Here is a 24,955-nt window from a genome sequence, read left to right on the forward strand (position 1 = left end):
CAGCCAGCTGAGCTGGTTTTAATCAGACCCCAACCAGGCCTCACTTGCTTTTAGCCTACAGGTCTGGAAGTCCCTCTTCATCTTTACCAGCTCTCTCTCTTCCTTTGTCCCCCATGCAGTTTATTTGAAGAAAACGGTGATCCTTTAAAATCAAATCATGTCATTCACCCACTTAAAAATGTCAAAGGGTTCCCCACTGCTTCACAGAATAAAGTTAAACAATACTGACAGTCACTCATTCATTCCTTCCTTCATTTGTTCAAAAGAGGACTCACTATGTCCACAGGCACCACCCCCAGAATTGGGGAGATGGCTGTGAACATGACATAGCCTTCCTTGTGGGGCTCAAATCTCATAAACAAATAAATGAATGTACTAGCAGTAGGTACCATGATGAAGAGTGTCTCCAATGGAGGAGAGCTGAGACCCAAGGCTTACAAAGCAGCCTGGAAGAAGGAAGAAAAGCATCCAGGCCTACACAAAAGGTAGAGAAAGGAAGCCAGGCAGCCAGAGGCCATCCTGAGAGGGACAGACATTGGCATGAGGGCAGACAGACCAGCTAAGCTGGGCCACCCATGGGAGGCTGTGCAAACGCCTGGGAGGGGGTTGGCTTTCATGAAGCACAAAGGAAAAGCCTTGAAGGGATTAGGGGTGGCAGTGAGGAGGCTGAGTGGCCAGGCACTGAGGGCCCTGCTGCAATGCTGCTCCCAAGCACACCTGTCACATGCCAGGCACATGCCAAGCTCTGTGCCCTGCACTGGGCAGGGTCCCACACACAGCACAGTGACTTCATATGAACCCCACTCTTGCCCTTCCCTCAGAGCTAACCTTTACCATCCTTCAGGAAGGAGAGCCTCAGGACTCCTGCACCAGCTGTGTTCCACCCTGATCCAGGCCCACCTGATCCTCAGCCTCTCTCAAGCACTGAGCACAGCCAGCAGCAATTCAGTTGTCAGCACAAGCACTGTCTAATGCCATCTTCCTCGGTACACAGAACACTCTGTAAGGGTAAGACAAACTTCTTATTACGGATTGGTCAAAAATACTACCAAAAGGTGGTGTGCGTGTGAGTGTGTGTGTGTGTGTGTGTGTATGTGTGTGTTCATGGAAGCGTATTAGACCGTGGGTCACTAATCTTACCAGTGGGTTAATCTATTGATGAGTTCATAGCTGAATGTGCTAGTAAGAGATGGGCCCTGGTTGGAGAAATGCCACTGGTTCCTGACCTGGAAGGACACACATTGTCCCTGACCTCTTCCTCCTCTGGCTCTTTCCCCACTCTCTGCTTGGTGGCTGCCATGAAGTGAGCAGCTTTTCTCTGCTGTGCTCTTTCACTGTGATGCTTCCGCTTTGGAGCCAGCTGATCATGGACTGAACCCTCTGAAATAGTGAGCCAAAATAAATCCTCCTTTAAGCTGTATATATCAAGTATTTGGTCACAGAAATGAAAAGCTGACCAATACATTGGTCTTATTTTCAACTTCCATGTCCAAAGCCTCACACTGGTATATTAGGGTACCTGGCATATTAGGGAATAAATTAATTATTTGTAGAATGAATAAATGATGGACCTTAATTAACATTTCACACACACATACAAAAAAATACCCAGTTTCCTGAAAAAATAAATGTGCTTGCTTACCACCAGATCATTCAACCAAAAAATATTAAAGACACAAGATAAAATGGGCCTTAGGAATAATTTTGTCAAACCTGTTCATTTTATGAAAAGACCAGAACAACAAAAGGCTAAGAAATGAAATGATTTGGCTGTAAATATAAATTGGTCAACAATGATTAATTTGACTAGCAAATGGACAAACTTCCTGGGTGCCCATAAGTGTAGCCATGCTACATATGAACAACTAGGTGTATGTGTATATATAGTGTATTTTCGTGTGAGAAAAAGAGGCAGGTAGGAGATGAGTCAGGACAGAGGTATACAATCTTTTTGCTACCAAGGATATCCTTTTATTATTTTCCCATGGCACAAAGGATTTTATCTTTAAAACAAAACTAAACATATTAAATAGTATCTAATGCATTTCTCCATTTTTTTTGATACCAGGGATTGAAGTCAGGTACTTATACTTGCAAGGGAGGCATGGCTCCACTGAGCTAAATCCCCGTCTATTTCTCCATTTATTATGAATCAAAGACAAATAATTTAATATGCAATGTAATTATGTTCTGGAAATTTTTCTTTACACCCAATGAGTGCTTCCAACCAAGATGAGATAACAGCATAAATAAACTGAGATAATCAAATTCCAGTGGAAGGAAGAAAATGCTTTACTACCCTGAACAACCTTATTACAATTTTGCTTGTGAGAAATGTCCAGTGGGCTGATCAGGGCCAGGATGGGCCCCAAAGAACAGCTAGTTTTACTGGTGAGACTGCATTGATTTACCATCCCAAAACAAGAGGTCATTCCTTGGGGAAGATCAGACCTCCTCACACAGGGATCCTGCCATGGCTCATGGGAGGAAGTCTGGAAACCAGCAAAACTCTCCTCCCACCTTTGAACATCTATCACAAGGAGGCTGAGGCATGAGAGATCTGGATCTCATCAGCTTGGTAGCTCTCCAACACTCTGGTCTCAAGACCCCTTCACACTTTTTTTTTAGTACCAGGGATCGAACTTGGGACCTTGTGTTTGCGCAGCAGGCGGCGAAACCACTGAGCTAAATTCCTGGCCCCCCTTTACACTCTTAATGGCTTTCAAAGATGCTCCAAAGCTTGGGCTTGTATAGATTATTACAATCGATGCTTATCATGGAAAAATTAGAGCTGAAAAATATTTAAATATTTCTAACATTCAAATAATGAACCTATTCCATGTTAACATAAATAACATTTTTAAAAGAGAGTAAACCAAACCAAAAATATTCAGGGAGAGAAGTGTCACTATTTTATGTTTTTGCAAAAATGGATCCGATGTATGGTTTAATGGAAGGCAGCTGGATCCTCATCTCTGGCTCTCCGTTTGATCTGCAGTGACAGCTATCATGCATGTAGCATGCTGCCTCTGCTGAACTCCACTGTATACTCATGAGAGCATGAGAGAGAGAATAAAAAGCAAATAACATCTCAGTACCATTATTAGGAAGAGTCTGGACAACGGAAATTCCTTACAAGTCTCCAGGGCACCCAGGGTGCCTGCACACTGGAAACTGCCATCTTGGAGCATCATTTTCTAGGACTCTCAAGTCAACTCCTGGCATCTTCTTACTCTCCTCTTTTCCCCTGTTAATCAGGCTTCCACTTCCTCCCCCAAAAGACTGCTTGCTTGAGGGTCTGCCGGCCTCAGGGCACCTCCACCTCTGTCCCCTTGTTGCATATGTAGCCAACACTGTGTATGCAAACTGGGCCAATCTTTTCCCCTCCACCCATCCCTTTCTGCCTCCTTCACATCCCACATGTGCCCTGGCACAAATCCTGATCTCCTCTCATCTAGATCCCCATTTTGTCCCCCATACCCAGTGGGCCTCAGCCCTACACATCTGGGTAAACCAGCAGTTATGGCACTGGCTTCCAGATTCCAAATTCCCCTTGTCTGTTTGCCCAGGCCACCACGCAAACCACTGTCACACTTGCCCTACTAAAAACAGGCATGCCTGGTGACCCACCCACCACAGACCTCTGAGTCATCTTCCACAACACTTCACATCATCTGGACCAGTTTCTCCCCCTCCCTGCATCCCTGCCTGTTGCCACCATGTGGGGCAGTGGTGGCACGCATCCCCACTGACTCTGGTCCATGAGATGTTAACAGAATGACCCAGACAGAGGCCAGACAGGGGACTTAGGTCTGAGAGCACGTCCCTTATGAGGAAAACAAGCCCAAGCAGGCTGACAGAACAATACTGTCCAGCAGAGCTCTCTGCAACGATGGAATTGCTCTATCGCCCAACAGAGTAACCAGTGGCCACAAGAGGGGACTGGGCCCTGGAAATATGACTAGTGGGACAGGAAGCCTGAAACTTTCATGTTATCTACCCGTCATTCATTTAGATAGCAACTTGTGACTAATGGCTGACTTATTAGAAAGAGCGGATGTGGAAGAACCAATTATCTTGACTAAAAAGGTCATCCTGGATTAGCCCCTGGGCTGCTGATTCCAGAGGGTGTGTACTTTAAATAAGAAATTTCACTTGTAAATACCTGCTAACTAATACTCAGCATTTCCCTCTCTACGAATGTAGGCAACAAAATACTGTAGCAGCAGTGAGACCAGCCTGGGTAACTTAGCCAGACTCTGTCTCCAAAAAAAGCTTAGGGCATAGCTCAGTGGTACAGTGCTTGCTCACCTTACATGGGTTCAAGGCCAAGCACTAATTAAAAAAGAAAAAAAAAGTCAGTAAGTATACTACACCATATAACGTGTGTTTTCTGTATTTCAAAATATTTGGTAATCTTGTGGATTTCATTTTATGCTTTTGAAAGCGTCACACTGAGCCGGGAGAGCTGACACAACCCTACACTCCCTGCACTCCGGGAGGCCGAGGCAGGAAGATCACAAGTTCCAGCCCAGCCTGGGCAACTTAGCGAGTCTCAAAATAAAAATATTTTTAATAGGGGGGCTCGAAATGTAGCTCAGTGCGATGACGTGCGGTTCAATCCCCTGTATCAAAAAAAAAAAGTAAAATAAAATTAAAGCATTATACTTCAGCAGCACCCCAAAGGGGGAGGGCTCTTTGTGCGTTGCCACCAAGGACTCACATTTTTAGGCAAAGCGCACAAGCTGCAAGCGGTGTTGTCCAGGGCCCCTTTGCGTTGCCCCCGCCCCCCCTGGAATGCACACAGCTTCATACGAAATCCACATGGCGCGCGGCTGGGGAAGGCAGTGGCACAAAAGGACCAAGTTGACAACGCCCCCAGCCCGGGCCAGCACTGGGGAGGCGCCAGAGAACTAAGGGTCACCTGGCCGCGCTCTTTATTTGGGGCCTCCCAGCATGACAAAAATCGGCCACAGGAAAATAGATCACCGGGGCGTCCTACGGTCCCAGCCCTGACCTCTGGACTCTGAAACGAGCCCAAGTAGAGAGAGCAGAAGCCCTGATTGCCAAGACACATCCGGAGCCCGTACGCGCAGAGGCCGGGGCAGTTGCTTCAATTCCCGGGGAGGAGCGCGGGGTTTGGCCGCCTTTTCCTCCAGGGCAACGGAGTCCAGGCCCGCAGCCGCCGCGACCCAACTCCGGCCACTGCCTCGCGGGCTTCCCGCCCACACCCGGCCCCAAGGGGGGGGGGGGGAGGTCCTGCCTCAGGAATGTGGGGCGCACGGGCACAGCCTACGGTCCCAGCCATTCGGGAGGCTGAGGCAGGAGGACTGCAAATTCAGGAATAGCCTGGGGAACTTATCAGGGCTCTGTCTCAATATAAAAAGTAAAAAGGAGCTGAGGATGTAGCTCAGTAGAACGCCCCTAAGGTTCATCCCCAGGAAGGGGTGGTGTGGGTGTAAAAATATTTTCACTCAACGTATATACAATTTACTGTCATTCCTTTATTAAATTCAAAACTTAACTCTGAAAAAAAAAAAGGCGCGGGACAAAGGCCAGATGCGGACGGACCTCCCGGGGGCGATGCAGCCCACGGCCGCGGAAGGAAGCTCCGCCCGGAGTCCCGGGATCCCCGGGTGACCGCAGGCAAGCGCGGAGCGGGACGGACCCGGCGCTGCCCGGACCCGCGCACGCTCGGGTGACAGCGACGGGTGGCAGGGCGAGGAGGGGAGACCCCGGGGTGCACAGACCCAGCGCAGGCCCCGCGACCCCGCGCCCGCCTGGCCGCGCTCCTGCCGCCCCCTCCCGGCCCGGTCCACTCACGTAGACGGAGTCGATCCCGGAACGATCGTAGAAGCGGAGCGCTTGGCTGAGCTCCAGGGCCGGCGACAGGATGTCGTCCCCATCCTCCAGCTCCAGGTCCCCCTGTGAGGGGCCAAAGGGGAAGAGGTCCTGGCGGCTCAAGCAGCCCCCGGGCCCCGCGAGCACGAGCTGCAGAAGCAGCGCCCGCATCCACGCAGCCCCACTCCGGCTGCTCACGACCTGCATGATCCCGAACTGCGGCCCCGGGAACAGTGGTGCGGCGGAGCAACGGAATAAAGCAGAGCTCGAACCCGACGCCCCCGCCCCCGGTGGCCCCTCCTCCCTCCCGCCCCCATAGTTCCCACCCCGGGAAACGGGGGAGGGGAGCGGAGATGGGGAGTCCCCGCCCCGGACACCCCGCGCGCGCCCGACGCGGCCCAATGGCAGCCAGGATGGGGGAGGTCGACGCGGGTCCCCGGCTGTCCCGGGGCCGCGCCCTAATCCCCCTTTGGGGAACCACTGGAGTGGGCTCCCCTCGAACTCTGGGCGGGCTCCACACGGGGAACCCTGCGCCGGCCTCTGCGCCGAAGCCACCCCTGTACCGCTCGCCTGTCTCAAGTGGGAGGCCTGGGGTGGGTGCTGGGAATTAGCAAGGAAGTATAGGCGGGGAGCTCGGCCATTAACCCCTGCATCCAGGCAGCCAACATTTGAGTGCCTGGTCCTGGGCTCCTTCATGTGGGGGATTCCGCAAGGAATAGGGTCCTTCCCCCAGCCCAGACAAAGTCACAAGGGTATAACGCAATTCAGTCTTGGGTTGGGTTGGGGCCCCAGTGATTAAAAAAAAAAAAAAAAAAAAGTGGGGCTGGAATAACCGACCAGGGGAAGCTTCGTGTGGGATGGTGGGAATCGAACCAGGTTTTCGGAAAGAAATGCAGTTTAAACCGGGGTGGGAGAAGGGTCTTCCCGGGAGATGGAGGGAATGAGCAGGGTGATTTCAGGGAACCTTCACTCCCACCCCCACCCCAGAGAATTTGGGGAAGGGCCGTTGGACGTAAAACCTTGAATAACAAATCTAGGAATTTGAACTCGCCCTGCACTAACACTTAGAAAAGAACTACTGAAAGTTTTTTGACAAAGGGAGATAAACGATTTAAAAGTGCCATTTACCTAAATAAATGGTTGATCATTAATTTGGCTCTAAATTGAAAGTCAGGTAGGTCAACCTAGTGCAGTTGAAAGTAGGGGGCCAAGGGGTGAGAAAGGAAAAGGTGGAAATCCGGAGAAGTGAATCTACCAGGTATTACAGTGAAAGAAGAAACCAGTCCTGATGACTAATTTGACTGTGAGGCAAAGGAGAAATGAAGATAAACTGGGTTGGAAAACCTGGGGGATTGGAAAACCAGTGCTGTTTTCAGACCGGGTAGAGGGCCTTGGAGTTGGATATGTGTTTGGTTGACTCCATGGGGTCAACAGGACAAACTTGTTTCCTGCCAGCAGCTAAAATTAAGGACCTGGAACCTAGTTTGAAATAATTTTGCCCAGTAAACAGCAGCATTTAGAGGGTGTGAGCCCTGAATCAGCAAAAAGTACACACACATACACACACAAAACAAAATACTTTCTAAGCATAAAGTTTTTGATCTACTCATACTTGTTTATTTATGTATTTTATTTTATTTATTTATTGGCACTGGGAATTGAACCAGAGGTAGAGTAGAAGAAAAAAAGATCAGTAGATAGCCATGCATGGTGATGCAAGTCTGTAATCCCAGGTCTTGGGAGGCTGGAGCAGCCTGGAGTTTGAGGCCAGCCTAGGATACATAACGAGACTCTGTCTCAAAAAAATAAATAAATTAATTAAAGATAAGTAGAAAGGCAACAAGGAAAATCATAACTAAAAACGGCACTTTTGTCAGGCATGGTGCAGCCTGTAATCCCAACACTCAGGACACAGAGGCAGGAGGATTGCCTCTAGTTTGAGGCCAATCTGGGCTACGTACTGACTTCAAGGCTGGTTTGAACTACCTAAGAGAGTCTGTCTCAAAAGAAAAAAAAGTATTTTTCTAAAAATTGTATTCCTCTAAAAAGTATTCCTCTAAAAACTTTTAGATTTGTAACTTCTGGGACCCATTCGAAGTTACCCAAGATGATCCCTATCAGCATTTCCTTGGTTAATTTAGGCTCCTTTCTTTCTAGCCCTGTCAAGCCCAAACTCCTTAAGAATACTGTAAATCCATAAAATGGCTTAGTAAAAAAAAAAAAAGGAGGGCTGGGGATTTAGCTCAGTGGCACCACACCTAACTGGCAAGCACAAGGTCCTGAGTTTGAACCCCAGTACCAAACGTAAAAAAAGTAAAGAGCATGAACCTGATCCTAGGAAAAGGAATAGGCTGAAAGAATTCCAAGAATGCTTAAATTATCCATTTCAAAAACAAAACAAAGCAAAACTGGGCTCATAATGGTAAAATTGGCCAGTTCTCTTCTGGACTCCTTTTCCTGGAGTTTCCACCCCATCAAGAAAAGCATAAGTGTTCCCAGTTCTAGAAAATAATGCAACCTTCTCTTTCCAAATGCCTACACTCCACTCTTGAATGTGTATTTTTAAATCTGTCCCTAACAAATCTTTCTTGTGCCTGAACCAGTTTGCTTCCGTTTTCTCCATGATGAGGAGAGCCTCTCTGGTTTTTCCAGAGTCATTGTTTCTGGGGTCTAGGGTGCCTTGGGTTCCTTCTAGTTATCCTTTCTAGGTTCTTTCCCTGAACAAAGAATTGGTCAAGACAAGTGCAAAAGGTAGCAGGTTTTACATTTATTAAAGGTATTAGGGTAGGAAAAGAAATATACTCTGCAGAGTGAGTGAGGGCCATTGACACATAGGAAAAGAAGTTTGCTCTATACCGTGAGAGTGGGCCACTAAGAGACCACAGTGCCCAAGAGCTTAATGGCAGCCATTTTTTTGCACCTTCCACTGCTCAGGCTGAGGCCAGATCTAGGCTATCCTATCAAAAACCTTGATTTTTCACCAGAAGAATTGAAGATAACACTTTCTGATTGGCCCCAGGTGCAGGGCTTTGAGAACTTTGTTTTCTGTGGTGTCCTGGATCTCCTTGATTGACAGGTCAGGCCTATTATCCAGCTGCTTTGCCATGCCCTGATCTTCTGCCTCATTGTTGTGCCCACCTCAACAAATGTTGTTTTAAAAATTTATTATTATATATAATTAAGTTGGCTATAATTAAAAAGTTAGGTTTCTATATCTAAAAGAAGAAAGTTTTCTTAAGATATTAAAATGGTATTTGAGCCAGGCATGGTAGCACACGCCTGTAATCCTAGCACTCAGGAGGCTGAGGCAGGAAGATGACTGTAAATTCAAGGCCAGCCTGGCCTATATAGTGAGTTCAAGGCCAGCCTGAACTACATAGAGAAACCCTATCTCAAAAGTAAATAAAAATAAAACTCATAAAAACTAGATTGAAAAACAAGTTTGTGCTTTTTCATAATAATTTCTTTATATATATATATATGTCATCATTTAGTGTATTTCTTCACCCTTTTTTTTTTTCTGGTACGGGGGATCGAACTCAGGACCTTGCGCTTGCGAGGCAGGAGGAGGAACCACTGAGCTAAATCCCCCGCCCTCTTCACCATTGTTATAATTAAAAATAAGAAAAAATGTAATATCTTTAACAAACAGAGAGGAGTCTGTATGCTGTTAAACTGAACCTGTTGTATTTGGGTAAAAACCTCGAGACAAATAGAAGTATTCAAAGGCTTATGCCAAATACTTCCTAAATTTTGTGTAACCTCTACAGTGTTTTAGATCTACTATTCACCAAGATTCTACTTTAAATTTTTAGCCCCTGCTTCTTTTAACATGATTATAAAAAGAAGCTTAAGTGCCAATGACTTGCTAATGTCCTTGTCCTTTTTTGCAGGCTATCAAAAGATGATGGTTCATCAAACAACAAAACTCATCTTCCTTTGTCTCCTTTAGATCAGTCAGGGTGAGACTTTTGATCCCTGGCTAGGCAAGAGCAATCCCCTTCCTCAGCCTGAAGCGGTTTTAAGAAGGAGGGCAGAACTTTAACCCCTTCTGCACTCCTTAAGAATGAGGAATTGGCTGGGGATTTAGCTCAGTGGTTCTGGGGCTTTCCTCGAAAGCGCAAGGTCCCCAGTTTGATCCCCTGTACCAAAAAAAAAAAAGAAAAAGAATAAGCAATTGAAGTTGTGGGGATGGGGTGAGATGGGATAGAAGAAATAAAAGATAGGTAGAAAGGGAACGAAGAAAATCATTATGAAAAATTGTACTTTTGCCAGGGATGAAGCTCAGTGGTGCCGTGCCTGCCTGGCAAGCACAAGGTCCTGGGTTTGATTCCTGGTACCGAAAAATAAATAAACAATGAATAATTAAATAGATAAATAAAAATTGTACTTTTAAGAAGACTGTCATTTCTGGGACCCAGTCAAAGTTATGCCAAGATAATCCATGTCAGCATTTCCTTGCTTAATTTAGATTCCTTTTCTTCCAGATGCATCATGTCCAAACTGTGTAATAATACTTTAAGCCCATAAATTGGCATAGTTAAAAAAAAATGAAAAAGCAGGAATCTGATCCTAAGATACATGTTAAGAGAATTCAAATGCTTAAATTATCCATTTTAAAAAGAAACAACAACAAAAAAACTGGGCTCATACTGGAAAAGTGGGCCAGTTCCCTTGCGGGCGGGATGGGGGTGGGGTCACCTTTTCCTGAAGTTTCTGCCTCATCAAAAGAAGCATAAATGGGGCTGGAGATTTACTTCAGTGGCACTGGGCCTGCCTCGAAAGGTCTTGAGTTCGATCCCGAGTACAAAAAAAAGCATAAATGTTCCCAGTTTCTGAAATAATATCTCTCTCTCTCTCTTTCTGTCTCCAGTGGCACTCCAGTCTGGAATGTGTGCTTTTAAATTTCTGCCTAATAAATCCTGCCCTTGCCTCTTTCTGACCAATCCAAAAAATTCTTTTTCCCCTGATGGGAGTAGCAAAACTTATTCTATGAGTAAGTATGGGTTAGATTCCTTATCCTCAAACCCTGTCCAGTAACACACCTAGAGCATTCACACTGAGCCACACCTCCAGCCCCTTTTTACTTTTGTATTTTGAGACAGAGTATTGCTAAATTGCTGAATTGCCTGGGCTGGGCTGCAATTTGTGATCCTTCACCTCAGCCTCCCAGAGTGCTGGGATGACAGGCATGGGCCAGTGTACCCTGCTTCTTTTTCTTTTCTTCTCCTTAGCCACTAGAGATAAAATTTACCAGGTGCTTGTGAGGCACCCAGTGTTCTACAGGTATTAATTAATCTTGAGCTCACCTATTTAACAAAGTAGGGATGAGGCGACCCAGAGAGATCGAATCATTCCCAGGTCACACAGCTAGAAGCCTGCAGTGACCCAAGGTTGTCAGGCTAAAAAGACTCCCTATTTATATCTTTAGTTGTAGTGCTCGGGACAGAATCCAGGGCTTGGCACATGCTAAGTGCCTACCACTGAGCTAAATCCCCAGCCCCATGGGACCCCATTTTTTTTTTAAGTTTTTTTTTCTGGTACCAGGAATCAAACTCAGGACCTTGTACTTGCGGGGAGGCAGCGGAACCCCTGAGCTAAATCCCCGGCCCTGACACCCCATTTTTAACGCTACATCACAAGGCCTCTGTGCTGCTGCATTTTTTCTGGTGGAGAAGTGAGGAAGAGTACTAGCAGTACATGATCAGATCCGGCCTTCCAGCTCTCCTATCCCTATCCATCCTCCTTCCCCGACTGCTGCTCCAAGCAACTCTGGGCTTCTGGGTCATAATGAGGTCTTCTTCTTCCTGTGTCCACCTGCTGACAGTACAGGACTAAGGGTGGCCCATGGATGCAAGAATCTGAGCTCAGCCAGCCTCACCTTGCCAACGCTCACACTGTCTTGCAACCCCACCCATCCTCGCTTGCAGCAGAGCTGCCCCAAGCTGATGCCTGAGCCTGAGCCTGGAATGCTCTTAGCCCTCTCACAGATTCTCTCCCTTTTTGGTGCTCAGATGGCTGCCAGAGCTCCCATTGGTCAGTGGGGTTTTCCTTGGGAATGTGGGAGGAGCATTTAACACCCTCCTGGAATCCAGCAGCCAAGGCCTGGGCCCCATTTGCCACCATTATGGCAGGTTCCACAGCCTCCACATCCTAGTCATTTGTATGTGATACTCACATTGTAGTGAGGATGAGATAAGGAGATCCATGAAATTCTTCCAGCACAGAGTCAGAGTATGTACTCAGTTAAAGCCAAGCCGTCATTATTTAAATGTAGAGTTTTTGTGATTCTTATTATTTCCCTATCTACTGAGAAGATACCATGAGTCAGACACTGCACTAGGAATTTGAAATTAATGTATAATCCTTTTTGTGAGAAGCTTGCAATATACTGGAGGAGAGACAAGATGATAACACAGTGCCATGCCTTAGCTGGTACACAAAGAGCAGAAGAGATACTACTCATTGTGTGCTTGCCTTTGCTAGATGCTTTGCGCAGCTCTGAATTTAATACTGATCACAATTGCACACGCACAAGCTGGTAGCCCCCTAGCGATCAGATGACATCCCCACTTTCACACAGGAAGTGGCAGAGTGAGGACTTGAATCACACTGTGAAGTCAAAGCTAATATCCTTCCTGCCACATTATCCTGCTTTTACTACGGTAGGTGAGGTCTGCTGTGATTTCCACCTACAAGATGCCCTTGCTCCACTGTTTATACCCAATGTCGAGGCCCTGTTTCTCTCGGCTTGTTTCCTTATTGCATCAGGGCCATCCTGCCTGCTTAAGCCCAGTCTATATTGTAAACTCACTGTCACTTACTATTAACAACCCTTACTCACATCACATAGCTCAGGCATGTGATACTGACCCTGTGTCTCCTACCAGGACAGCGTGGCCTGTGTCCGTGTCACTCCTTCAGTGTGTATGGTTCCAAATATGTCTCATGTGCAGTCATGACTTGCATCAAAGAATACTTTCTTTCCCCTTGTGCTCTGGACATACTCAAAGTGAATGTAATACTGTGCTCCTTTACTCTAGCTGTTCTATGTGTTTTCCCAGATATAAACTTTTGGGGGCAAGGAGTATGTGTTCCACTGGTGTTCCTGAGTTCACAGAGCCTAGCCTGAAGCTGTGCGTGTATGATTAAAAGTTAACTACACAGTGGTTCCTCCACCTGCCTTGCAAGCGCAAGGTCCCGAGTTCCATCCCTAGTACCAAAAAAAAAGTTAACTACAGCCTGGAATTTAGCTCAGCGGCACAGCACTTGCCTGTCAAGCGCGAGGTCCTGAGTTTGATCCCCAGTACCAAAAAAAAAAAAGTTAACTACATAAGACCTCAATAATACTTCAAAAATTATCTGAAGCTCGATGTGGTGGCACACACCTGTAATCCCAGCACTCGGGAGGCTGAGGCAAGAGGATCCTCATGAGTTCAAGGCCAGCCTTGTCTACATAGTGAGTTCTACATTTGATATCTGAAGTAGCAATTGTACTGATGATTCCATAATATACCAATTGGAGAAAAGTGTGTGGGGGGGCGGTTAGCTCAGTGGTAGAGCACTTGCCTAGCATGGGTTAAGTAATTTAATTAAAAAGCAAAATCCTGGGCCAGGGATTTAGCTCTGTGGTTCTGCCACCTGCCTCAAAAGCACAAGGTCCCAAATTCAATCCCCGGGACCAAAAATAAAAAGCGAAAGCCTGCCTTTTTGATACTTTTCCTCTTTCTTTGCTGTCATCCTGATGGGGCAGACAAAATTTAGGAAGCAGGTCTCAGACTGTGTTGATAAGAAGCCAAGGTAGCTTGTCTACCTGGCTATTCAGACAACTGCCCATGAAACTGGGAGGGCAAATAGCTCCCTGGCTGTTTCGCTGAAGGAGGTGTCCATTCCAGTCTCCTTTGCAGGGACATCTGGCCACTGGGTGTGAATGGCCATGGAAGCTTCCTTTACTTTCTAGATGTCACATAAAGTTAAATGTGTTAATGTTTCAACTCTAGAGGAACTCACCTAATTCATGAATATATTAAAAAACCTAAGGCCAATTCTGATCTCAGATAAAAATGACATAGCTAAATGGCAAAGGAGGGAGAGCAAATGGGATTTGGTGCTAATTGTTTTTATATCTAGAGGTGATTTGGTGTTCTTTTGTTTTGTTTTTGGGACAGAGTCTCACTATGTAGCCCAGGTTGGCCTCGAACTCTCTATGATCCTCTTGCCTCAGCCTCTCAAGGGCTTCATTACAGGTGTGCATCACAACACCTGGCTCCTATTTGTGTTTTGGCATCCTGTTTTCCTCTAGACCTCTTCCTGGCTCTGTATCATCAGACCTCCAGCACAAGGTACCAGGGTTCCACTTGCCTTTTGTTGTTTTAATCTTTCATCTCAATGTATATAATTTTCAGACTTACGTAAAATTGAAAGAATAATACTGGGGCTGGGGATTTAGCTCAATGACTCCATGCCTGGCTCTCAAGTACAAGGCCCTGAGTTCAATCCCTGGTATATATAAAAAAAAAAACGAAGACTACTAAACTATTTCCCATATATCTTTCACTCAGATTTCCCCAAGTTTTAATGTTCAATTTCCATGTGTTTATGAAATTCTTGTGGTTTCTTTTGCTATTGATCTCCAATGTCATTGCACTGTGATCTGACAATAAAACAGGTGATAACTTCAATTCCTTTGCACTTACTTAAACATGTTCTATGTGCAAGTATGTGGACTCTTTTGGAGAATGACCCATGTGCAGCTGAAAAAAATGTGTATTCAGCTGGGGATTTAGCTCAGTGGTTCCGGGGCCTGCCTCGCAAGCGCAAGGTCCCGAGTTTGATCCCCAGTACCAAAGAAAAAAAAGATGTATATTCTGATTTTGTGGGGTGGAATACTATGTAGACATCTATTAAGTCCATTTGTTCAAGAGTTTGGTTCAGTTCTAGTATTTTGTTGTTGATTTTTTGTCTAGTTGATCTGTCTATTTGTGACAGTGGGGTATTGAGGTCCCCCACTACTATTGTATTAGTGCTTATTTGATTTTTCATGTCTGTATTTGTTTTATGTAGTTGGGCACACTAGTATTTGGTGAATATAATTTATGATTGTCATCTCTTCCTCTTGGATTGTTCCCTTTACAAGGATATAGGGCCTTCTTTGTCTCTCTTAATTAGTGTTGGTTTGAAATCCATTTTATCTGCAAATAGGAAAACTACTACTGATTTTTTGGGTTCCTGTCACATGGAGTATTGTTTTCCTTTAACTTTCAGTCTATGAGTTTCTTTTTGAATTAAGTGTGCTTCTTGTATGCAGCATATTGTTGGATCTTGCTTCTTGACCCATTCTGCCAGTCTGTTTCTTTTGATTGGTGAATTGAGGCCATTAACATTGATGGTTATAACTGATATGTATTGACTTATCCTTGTCATGACCTTTTCCTATTGTTGGATTCTCCTCCTTTGCATTTGCTTTCTTGTCTTGCCTGATTGATTCATTCTGCTGGGTTTTGTAGGGTTGTGACCCTCATTGTCTTTTCTTAGGATAGTGTTTAAAAATTTTTGGAGCACTGGTTTGGTATTCATGAAGTTCCTCAGGTACTCTTTGTCATGAAAGTATCTTATTTCTCCACCAATTTTTTTTTCTTTTTTCTTTTTTGGTGCTGGGGATCGAACTTGGGTCCTTCCGCTTGCGAAGCAGGTGGCGGAACCACTGAGCTAAATCCCCAGCCCATTTCTCCATCGATTTTGAAAGATAGTTTTGTAGGTTACATCAATCTGGGTTGGAGGTTGTTTTCTTTTAGGACTTGAAATACTTCACTCCAAGCTCTTCTTTCCTTGAGGGTTTGTATTGAGAAGTCTGCTGTGATTCTGATGGACTTTCCTTTGTATGTGATTTGTTTCTTTTCTCTCACTGCTTATAGAATTTATTTTTCCTGTTGGGTTTCTGGAATCTTGACTATTATAAGCCTTGATGTAGATATTTTTTGATCAAGCCTAATTGGAATCCTATATTCCTCATTTATCTGTATGTCAAATTCTTTTCCCCTGCTTGGGAAGTTTTCTACCATTACTTCTGTGAACAGTTTTATGTCATTTGCACTATCTCCTGTTTCTTCATTGACTTCGATCAGTCTTACATTATTCTCCTTTGCATCATCTAGCAGATGCTGGGTTGATTTCTCATGGTCCATTGCTATTTTTAAGAAATCTTTCTTTTCCTGGTCATTAATCACAATCCTGTCTTCTGTATCTGGTATTCTGGTCTCACCTTGGCTCATTTTGCTGCTTAAACTTTCAATAGAGTTTTTAATTTCCTGGATATCTGTTTGCATCTGTTTTATGGATGCCATTTGTTTCCTGTGCTGGGATTCCATCATGTTCCTCAACTCCTCTTTTTTTTTTTTTTAAATCTGTGTCTGCTTTAGAGTTATTTTTCTTTTTCTTTTTTTTTTTTTTTTTTGGTGCCAGGGATCGAACTTGGGACCTTGCACTTGCAAGGCAGGTGCCTGAACCACTGAGCTAAATCCCCAGCCCAGCTTTAGAGTTATTAATCATGTCTTTCACTATAGACACAATCTCTGTTGTTATCTGACAAATTATTTCTGATTTTATTCTTTCTAGATCCTCTTTCATTGCCAGTTCAGGGAGTCCAGATGGTTGAGTTTCAGATTTTTCCATCTCATTGCCCCTGGAAATATGATCTGGAAATATGGTTTTGAGACTTGTTTAGGTGTCTTCTCGTTTCAACCAATGCAGTCTGCTGTGCCTTTATCGAGGTGACTCTTTGCTTTCCCAGTGGGCTTCAATTCTCAACAACCCTCAGAGAGGCCTTCTCTCTGCTGCTCACCACCGCACCAATACCTGGGTTGAGAATGATGGCCTTCTGGATCCCCATGCTGGGCTGTTGTCTGGGCAGGCCTCTGGCTGGGACCTGCACACCTGCACAGCTGTTTTCTAGGCAGGCCTTCAGCTGGGGCCTGTGTGCCCATGCTGCTGGTATCTGGGCAGGGCCCTGGCTGGGACCTGTGCACTCTCGCTGCTGTTGTCTGGGTGGGGTGCTCCCAAAGTTTTAATGTTGTAACATGGTTGCTTTATTTCTCTCTCTGTCTCTGTCTCTCTGTCTACACACACACACACACACACACACACACACACACACACACACACAGAGACATATATATGCATGTTTTTATCTGGACTACTTGAGAATAGGTTGCAAACATGATGCCCTTTACCTCTGAATACTTTAGTATCTGCTTCATAAAACAAATGGGTTTACTATGACAAGGGAATTAGCATTGCTAAAACCCTGTAATTTACAGATCTTATACAGAGTTACCAAATGTCCAAATAATGTCTAGTAGCAAAAGAAAGTAGCGGATTACAAATCGCATTCAGTTGACATGTGCTTTTAGTCTTCTTTGATTTGAAAGGGTTCCTCTATCATTCTTTATCGTTCATGAATTTGACTATTTTTTTTCTTTGAGGCAGGAGCTCACTGTGTAGCCCAGGCTGGCCTCGAATCCACGGTGATCTTCCTGCCTCCAGCTCTCCAGTGCTGAGATTACAGGCATGCACTGCTACACCCAGCATGTCTCTATTTTAAGAGGACAAGCTGTCTTCAGTTTGGGTTTGCCTGATGGTTCCTTCATTATTATACCAGAGTTTTGCATAAATTTTGGCAGGAACACACAGAAGTAATGCCCAGTGCGTCATGGTACCACACATTAGGAGATACATTTGTCCTGATGCTGGTGGCATTAACTTTAATCAACACGTACATGACAGTTTCTTGATTTCTCTACTATAAAGTCACTTCCTTAGTTATTTCTCTCTTGTTGCTGAAACAAAATACTCAACACCCAAAGTTAAAGGGGAAGAAGTTTATTTAGCTCACAGTTTGTAGTGGTTTCAGTCCGTAATCAGTCGGCTCCAAGGCAGGGAGGATGGCAGACAGGCATCACAGAGGAGAAATAATCCATGGTAGCCAGAAGCATCAAAGCAAGCAAGGTTAGACCACAGTTGTTTCTATCCCTTATATCTTACCCAGGATATTTAAGGCAGGAGGCACTCAGACCCTTAATCCTAGTGCCCTTGAGCCTAGCATTGCACCATGAATCAATTCTAGTGTCACTAGACACTAAACGAGTGTCCCTCTAGCTCTACCCACCTACGAAAAAGCCCCACCCATGACCCCATGAGGCTTTGGAGGGGCATCTAGACACAGCCATAACATTCCACCCCTGGGCCCCCAAAGACTCATGCATATCCCTTTATGCAAAAGAATTGCTAAGGTACTAACATTTTCAGCATTGCTGAAAAGTCCAAGTCTAAAATCTTCTCTGAAATTTAAGGCAAATTCTTAGCTGCAAGCCCCTGTACAAATGAAAAGAAAGTTAAACACTTCCAACATTCAATGGCACAAGATAGTTCCATTCCAAAAGTTACAAACAGGTGGATAGCAAAGCATGGGAACAAAGCAAGACCAAAATCCAGCAGGGCAAACATTAAATCCCACAGTTCCACTTCAGCATCCCTGGCAGTCTATGGCAAGTTGTGAACTCCAAAGATTTTGGGTGGCTCTGCCTCTATGACACTGCAGGTGGTTGTAGCTCCCATGGCTTCTCTCCTGAGCTGGCTCTGCTCCCTCCTTGCAGTTTTCCTCAGACAATCCATGTTCCTGACTTCTCCAAACTTCTGGGGTCTCCACTGCACCTTTGGCTCCACACGCACAACTTCACACACTGCCCTCTCAGGGGCACACTGCCTGGCCTCCTAGGGCTTCTTCTGAAATCTGGGTGGAAGCCTTCTGGATCCCACAACTCTTGTACTCTGCATGCACCTTAAACTGGCAACACATGGATGATGCCATGATCTGCTGCAAGCTGGAGCAGTAGCCCGGCTTCCTTCTCTCTTGAATGTAGGGGTAGAGTGCCTTGATTAGGAGTGGAGTGAACTCTGAACCTAATCCCAAGGAACCAATTCTCTAGGCTGCCACTATTCTGGAATATGGAGCTCTAAGACTCTCTTTTCAGAGCAAATTCTTTCACCTTTGGAACTCTGAGGCTGCAAAGCCTGGAGTCCTGGTCATTCTTGTGATGTCCTAGGCCATCTTTTCTGTTGTTTTCTTCGGAAATACTTGGGTTTTCCTTGCTAGTCTTTTCAGAAAGTAATTTTTCTGTTCCATCTTTGTAGGCTGCAACATTACTGAAGTTTCATTTCTGGCCAAATGTACAACATTTTAAATCATTCTGCTGGGCTCTTTGCTCTTGATTCTCAACATAAATCTGGCTGAAAGCTTTCAACGGTAGCCATGCTACAGCTTCAATATCAGATTGCCTTGAAATTTCTTCTGCCAGATTAATTAGTCCACCACCCTTAATGTTGGCCCCAGGCTAAGTCTCTGGATATGAGCAAAAAGCAGATAAACTTTTGGCTAAAGTATAATGTATATTGCCTGGAGTCCAACAGACAAGGCAGTCCTTCTTCTCAGCAGAAACTTCCTGAGCTTGGTCTTTACCAGCAGGATTTCCATTAGCCTTCTAGTCTTCTGAGCTCTGACCAAAACCTCCCATCAACTATAGCCTAAGGCATTCCAGCTCTACCTTTTCTGCCAGCATTTCCAAATCTTTCCTAACTTTTCCCCATTCCCACAAGCCCGTTCCAAAGGTTCCTAAACCACATGGTCAAGTACAGCCACAGCAATGATCCTACTTCTCTGATACCAAATTCTGCCTTAATTACTTCTCTCTTGTTGCTCAGACAAAATACCCAACACTAAAGTTAAAGGGGCAAATGTTTATTTAGCTCAGTTTGTAGTGGTTTCAATTCATAATCAGCTGGCTCCAAGGCAGGGTGGCATGGCAGGTAGGCATTGCAGAGGAGAAACAGTTCATGGTGGCCAGAAGGCAGCAAAGCAAGCAAGGGCATACCACAGCTCTTTCTTTTTGGTACCGGGGATCAAACTCGGGTCCTTGTGCTTGTGCAGCAGGCAACGAAACCACTGAGCTAAATCCCCGGCCCTTAAGAACTCTTTTTTTTTTTTTTTTTTTTGGTACTGGGGATCGAACTCCAGTCCTTGTGCTTGTGAGGCAGGCGGTGGAACCACCAAGCTAAATCCCTGTCCCTCACAGCTCTCTCTCTCTTTTTTTTTTTTTTTTTGGTACTGGGGATCAAACTCGGGACCTTGTGCTTTCAAGACAGGTGGCAGAACCACTGGGCTAAATCCCTGGCCCCTCTTTCTATCTCATATCTTACCCAGGCTATTTAGGGTGGGTAGCACTCACATCCTTAAACCTAGTGCCCTTGATCCTAGAATTGTACCATGAATCTGGTACAAGCATCACACACTCCAGATCCAACCACCTCTGAAAAAGCCCTACCTATGACCACATGAGGCTTTAGGAGGACATCTAAACACAAGCCATAATAGTTACTATGTTTCCTTTTAATAATTAATAAATATGTTGGGGAGATAATTTGAGGCTATGTAAATATCCTGTTCTTCATTAAACTTTTAATCTCTAATTTTACCCCATTGATGGTTCCTACCAGAATTAATTACTATTGTGATGGTAGTCAGGTGTTGTTTTCTTCCTTCCATCATTAATTTTTTTATTCTGGTAAAATACACATGCAGAATATTTACCACCACAATCATTTTTAAGTGTGGAGTTCAATGATATTAAGTATATTCACATTGTTGTGGAAGCACCACATCTATCTCTAAGACTGTTCTCATCTTACAAAACTGAAACTCTACCCATTATACACAATTCCTCATTCCTCCTCTCAGCCCCAGGGAATCAGCATTCTACTTTCTGTCTCTATATATTTGACTACTTTAGGAAACTCATATTAGTGAAATCATTATATTTGTCTCCCTGGAACTGGCTTATTTCACATAACACAATATCTTTAAGTAGCATGTACCAGAATTTCTTTCCATCATCTACCCTGTCACCTTTTATTTATCCATCCACCTGGAGATGCCATGCAGGCTACCCCTGTGTTTTAGCTATTGTAAGTAATACTGTACAGTGTCTCATTGAGACCCTGCTTGCAGTTCTGTGGTGCACATCCCAGAAATGGATTACAGTATTATTAATGGCCACTCCAGCTCATACACTCAGGCCACTTATTGTGGTAAAAGGAAAACGGATTTATTCAAAGCTAGCTCTGAGGAGATGGATGGGCCTGTTTGCCTCAAATCACCATCTCACCATGTACAGGTGGGTTAGGGTCTTCTACAATGAGCAACAGTAGGGGGGAAGGGAATACAACAAAACAATAACCATACTCAGGCTTGTTTCATCCCTTCTTGGACCCAGCCTCTCTCTCCCTTGCCTAAGGGAATGATTTGGACTTGACTTCCTGGTGCCAGCATCTGTAGGCTCTGACCATTCATCTGGGCATACTGGGTATATTGGCACATGCCCGTAATCCCAGCACTCAGGAGGCTGCGGTAGGAGCAATGCTGAAAGTTCAAGGCCAGCCTGGACTACATAGTGAGTTCAAGGCCAGCCTAAACTACATAGGGAAATCCTGTCTCAAAAAGTCAAAATGAAACAAAAAATTCATTTGGGCTGAGGAAGGGTGGGTATAGCTATTTATTCCCTAGTCCTGAGGAAATTTGAAGAAGCCAGCAAAAATCTAAACTTAGGGTTCCATTTTGTACCTGGGCATGGTGACACACACCTGTAATTCCAGCACATGGGAGGCCGAGGAAGGAGGATTGCTGGGAGACCAAGGCCAGTGTGAATTTCATAACAGGATCTTGTCTTAAAAAAAACAAAAAAATTTCTTTGCAGTGCCAGTTACAGCATCATATGATAATTTTATTCTTTATATTTTGAGAAACAGCATGCTGCCATGCTGTTTTCCACAGCCATGTTCCATTCCTACCAGCAGGGCTTAAGAATTGCATTTTCTCCACATCTTGAATAATATTTATCTTTTTTTTGAGACAGGGCTTCCCTATATATATATATTCTGTATCTATCTATATATACTGTATCTATATATATCTATATTCTGTATCTCTCTATATCTCCCTATATATATATTCTGTATATATTCAGTATAATGTTATGTATAATATATATTATAGTATCCCTCCTAATGAATGTGAGGTGGGACCTCATTATGACTCTAATTTGCATTTCCTTAATGATTTTTTTTTTTTTTTGGTACCTGGAATTGAATTCAGGGCCTTGTGCTTGCTATGCAGGTGCCGCATCACTGAGCTACATCCTTGGCCCTTCCTAATGATTTATGATGTTCAGCAACTTTTCATGTTAATGATCCATTTGCATATCTTCCTTGAAAAAATATCTACTCAAGTATTTGCCCATTTTGAATTACATTGTTTGCTTTTTTGGTGTTAGTGGTTATTTTTATTATAACAATAATAATTATTATTATTTTTGGTACCAGGGATTGAACTCAAGACCTTGCATTTATGACGCAGGCGCTGTATTTTTTTTATTTTGAAAAACTTTAAACTTTAAGAAAAATTGGTAAGACAAAAATACATCCAAATGCACCAGTTGTTAACATTTTACCACATCTACCTCTTTCCATCTCTTAGTAAGTTATGTGCATAATCATTTGAGAGTCAATTGTAAGTACTGTATTATAACCCTTTCTGCCCAAATACTTTAGCATAGGTGTTCTGAGAACAAAAATGTTCTGTTTGGAACAACAACACACTAATCAGTTAAGAACTATAATAGCAGGACAATCACATTCTCTAATTATACAATGCATATTCAAAACTGATCTGACTTCTAGCTTCTAGAACTATGGGACAATAAATTCCTGTTTAAGCCCAACTTGTGGTACTTTATTCCAGGAGCCCAGGCAAACTAACATCTAGTTTAACTCTTCAGCTTTCTGAGCTTTTTAGGGCAGATCTCTTTGTAATCTGTGCATTATATTTATGACAATGTAGACCAGTACGTGGGTGAGAAAGACTGGAAGGCAATCTGGCAAGTGCTAAAAATGATATATTCAGATGCTTCCTTTATAAATGATTTTTGTTTCCCCTATTTAAAAATAATGTGACATAGTTGTATTATTTTCCTCATTTAAAAATACCTTTTAATTTTGAACTAGTTTATGAACTAGTTTATGACTAGTTTATGACTTGCAAGTTGAACTAGTTTATGACTTGCAAGAAGTAGGCACATCATTTTTTAAGAAGGAACACATGAAACCCAAAGACCTAGAAGCAGATTCTTTCGGCACTGCCCAAGCTTGGGTGGCTTGGGAGGGCTGGATGCATTCCACAGAAGCCCAGTGGGAAGCCACGCCAACGGCATGACTCTTGGGATCCTTTTTCTTTTTTTGTCCCCTTTGGCAGCGCTGGGGATGGAACCTGAGGCCTTACACACGTGAGACAAGCACTCTGCCCCTGAGCTGCACTCTCAGCCTCCTGTACCTCTTATGCAACCCACTCCCTCATGGTTTCTCTGTCCTCCCTATCCACCCATCTGTTAGAAACAGCAGCTTGGATCTGTCTGATTGATCATCTCTCAGCTCTCTTCATGTCCCCCTGTTCTCTTAGGCCAAATGCTGTGTATCCAAGTCAGGTCTCTCTGTGATTTTCATGGTTGTTTTTGGTATTGGGGATTGACCCCAGGGCATTCTCACTGAGTTACATCCCACAGCCCTTTGATTTTTTTATTTTTATTTTTATTTTTATTGTATTTATTTATTTTTGGTACTGGAGATGGAACTTGGGACCTTGCGCTTGTGAGGCAGGCGGCAGAACCACTGAGCTAAATCCCCGGCCCCACTAAGTCACTAAGTTGCCTAGGCTGGACTCAAACCTGTGATCCTCCTGCCTCAGCCTCCCAGAGTGCTGGGATTGCCATATGCCTCGTCACCTGGGCTGGTTTAGGACTCTTTTACAGTTTGTGACTCTGCTAAGTAACAGACCTAGCCCTGTGCTGCGTGCCCTCCTCACTGCACAAATATTTACTGAGTGACTCCTATGTGTCAGGTACAGCTCCAGGTCGTGGGGAAACAGCAGGGCACCTAAGTCCCTTCTCTCTGACACTTGTTATCAGAGGAGGTAGGAACCAGCAATGTTTGCCAGGTTCTTGTTTGTCCCAATCAATGAATTGGCGAAGACAATTGGTGGATGTGAAAGATTACCATTTATGTTTGGGCAGAAATAAGAAAAAGAAAATAAATAGGAGAAGAAGTGTAAAAGAAGTGCCAGGGAGAAAAAAGGTGACTTGAAGGGAAAAGAGAAGATACAGCCTGCAGGCAGAACAGACCCCTGCAAGATCAAGAGGGTCATGGCTGTCAAGTCCATTGCTGTCGTCTTTCTGTCTTCTTTGGTGGTTGATCCAGGTGCTCCTACTTGATCTCATCCTAGAAGACTGAAAGCAGGTGCTATGTTCAGTGTGTTCGCCTGCCAGAAGATTGGTGACAGGTGCAGGCTTGGTGATTGGCGGTCCCGTGTCAGCCTTGATGTTGCTGTTGTTCGAACTCGCTTAGTAAGTCTCCTCACCTGGGAGGTAGCGCCAGCCGCTCCAGCCGTGTTCCCATGCCCTAGCCTCCTGCTACACTTCCACAGGTAGGGAGACAGCTGATAAAACACCGAGCTTCTCCTTGGTGGTGGTGATGGGCACCGTGTGAAAGTGTGGAGCAGGGTGAGGGCAGAGAGGGGAGGGCTTCCAGTGAGACGGGGCCTGTGTAGAGGACACCTCTGAGAGACCCGAGCCCTGTGGTTCCCAGAATGCAGGGCCCCTGCAGCATCTGGGTAGCTTGATGAAATGTACATTCTTTGGCCACTCCAGACCTAGAAAATCAGAACTGCCATGACTGGGGTCTCCCTGTGTGTTGTGACAAGCACATCAGGAGGTGGATGCCACTAAGGTTGGTGCACCCTGCCCACACCCATGAGGTCCTGGCAGCGGGCGCTGAGATGACCGATTCTGAAGCCTTACAGCACCTGGCTTGGGACTGTGTGTGAATTCATAGTATAAATGTCTTCAGACTTGTTGAGTGGAGTGGGGCACATCTGTAATCCCAGCACTCTGCGAGGCTGAAGTGGAAGGATAAATAGCCTCAGCCCAGCCTAGGCAACTTATCAAGATCCCGTGCAAAG

The 24,955-nt window shown here is 44.7% G+C and overlaps 1 protein-coding gene across 1 annotated transcript in view; it reads right to left on the bottom strand.

The window, feature by feature from the left end:
* The window catches only part of Nid1 (nidogen 1), a 77,024-nt gene extending 70,915 nt beyond the window's left edge, over window positions 1-6,109 (bottom strand). Inside the window, exon 1 of the mRNA XM_004854619.4 lies at window positions 5,824-6,109. Coding sequence (XP_004854676.2) covers window positions 5,824-6,048 — 225 coding nt within the window. The 5' untranslated portion in view covers window positions 6,049-6,109. The remainder of the gene's footprint in view (window positions 1-5,823) is intronic.
* Between the last annotated feature and the right edge of the window lie 18,846 nt (window positions 6,110-24,955).

This window comes from Heterocephalus glaber, unplaced genomic scaffold (assembly GCF_053883595.1).
Source record: "Heterocephalus glaber isolate CG9 unplaced genomic scaffold, H.glaber_assembly_v1.0 deba00001472, whole genome shotgun sequence".
Taxonomy (NCBI): domain Eukaryota; kingdom Metazoa; phylum Chordata; class Mammalia; order Rodentia; family Bathyergidae; genus Heterocephalus; species Heterocephalus glaber.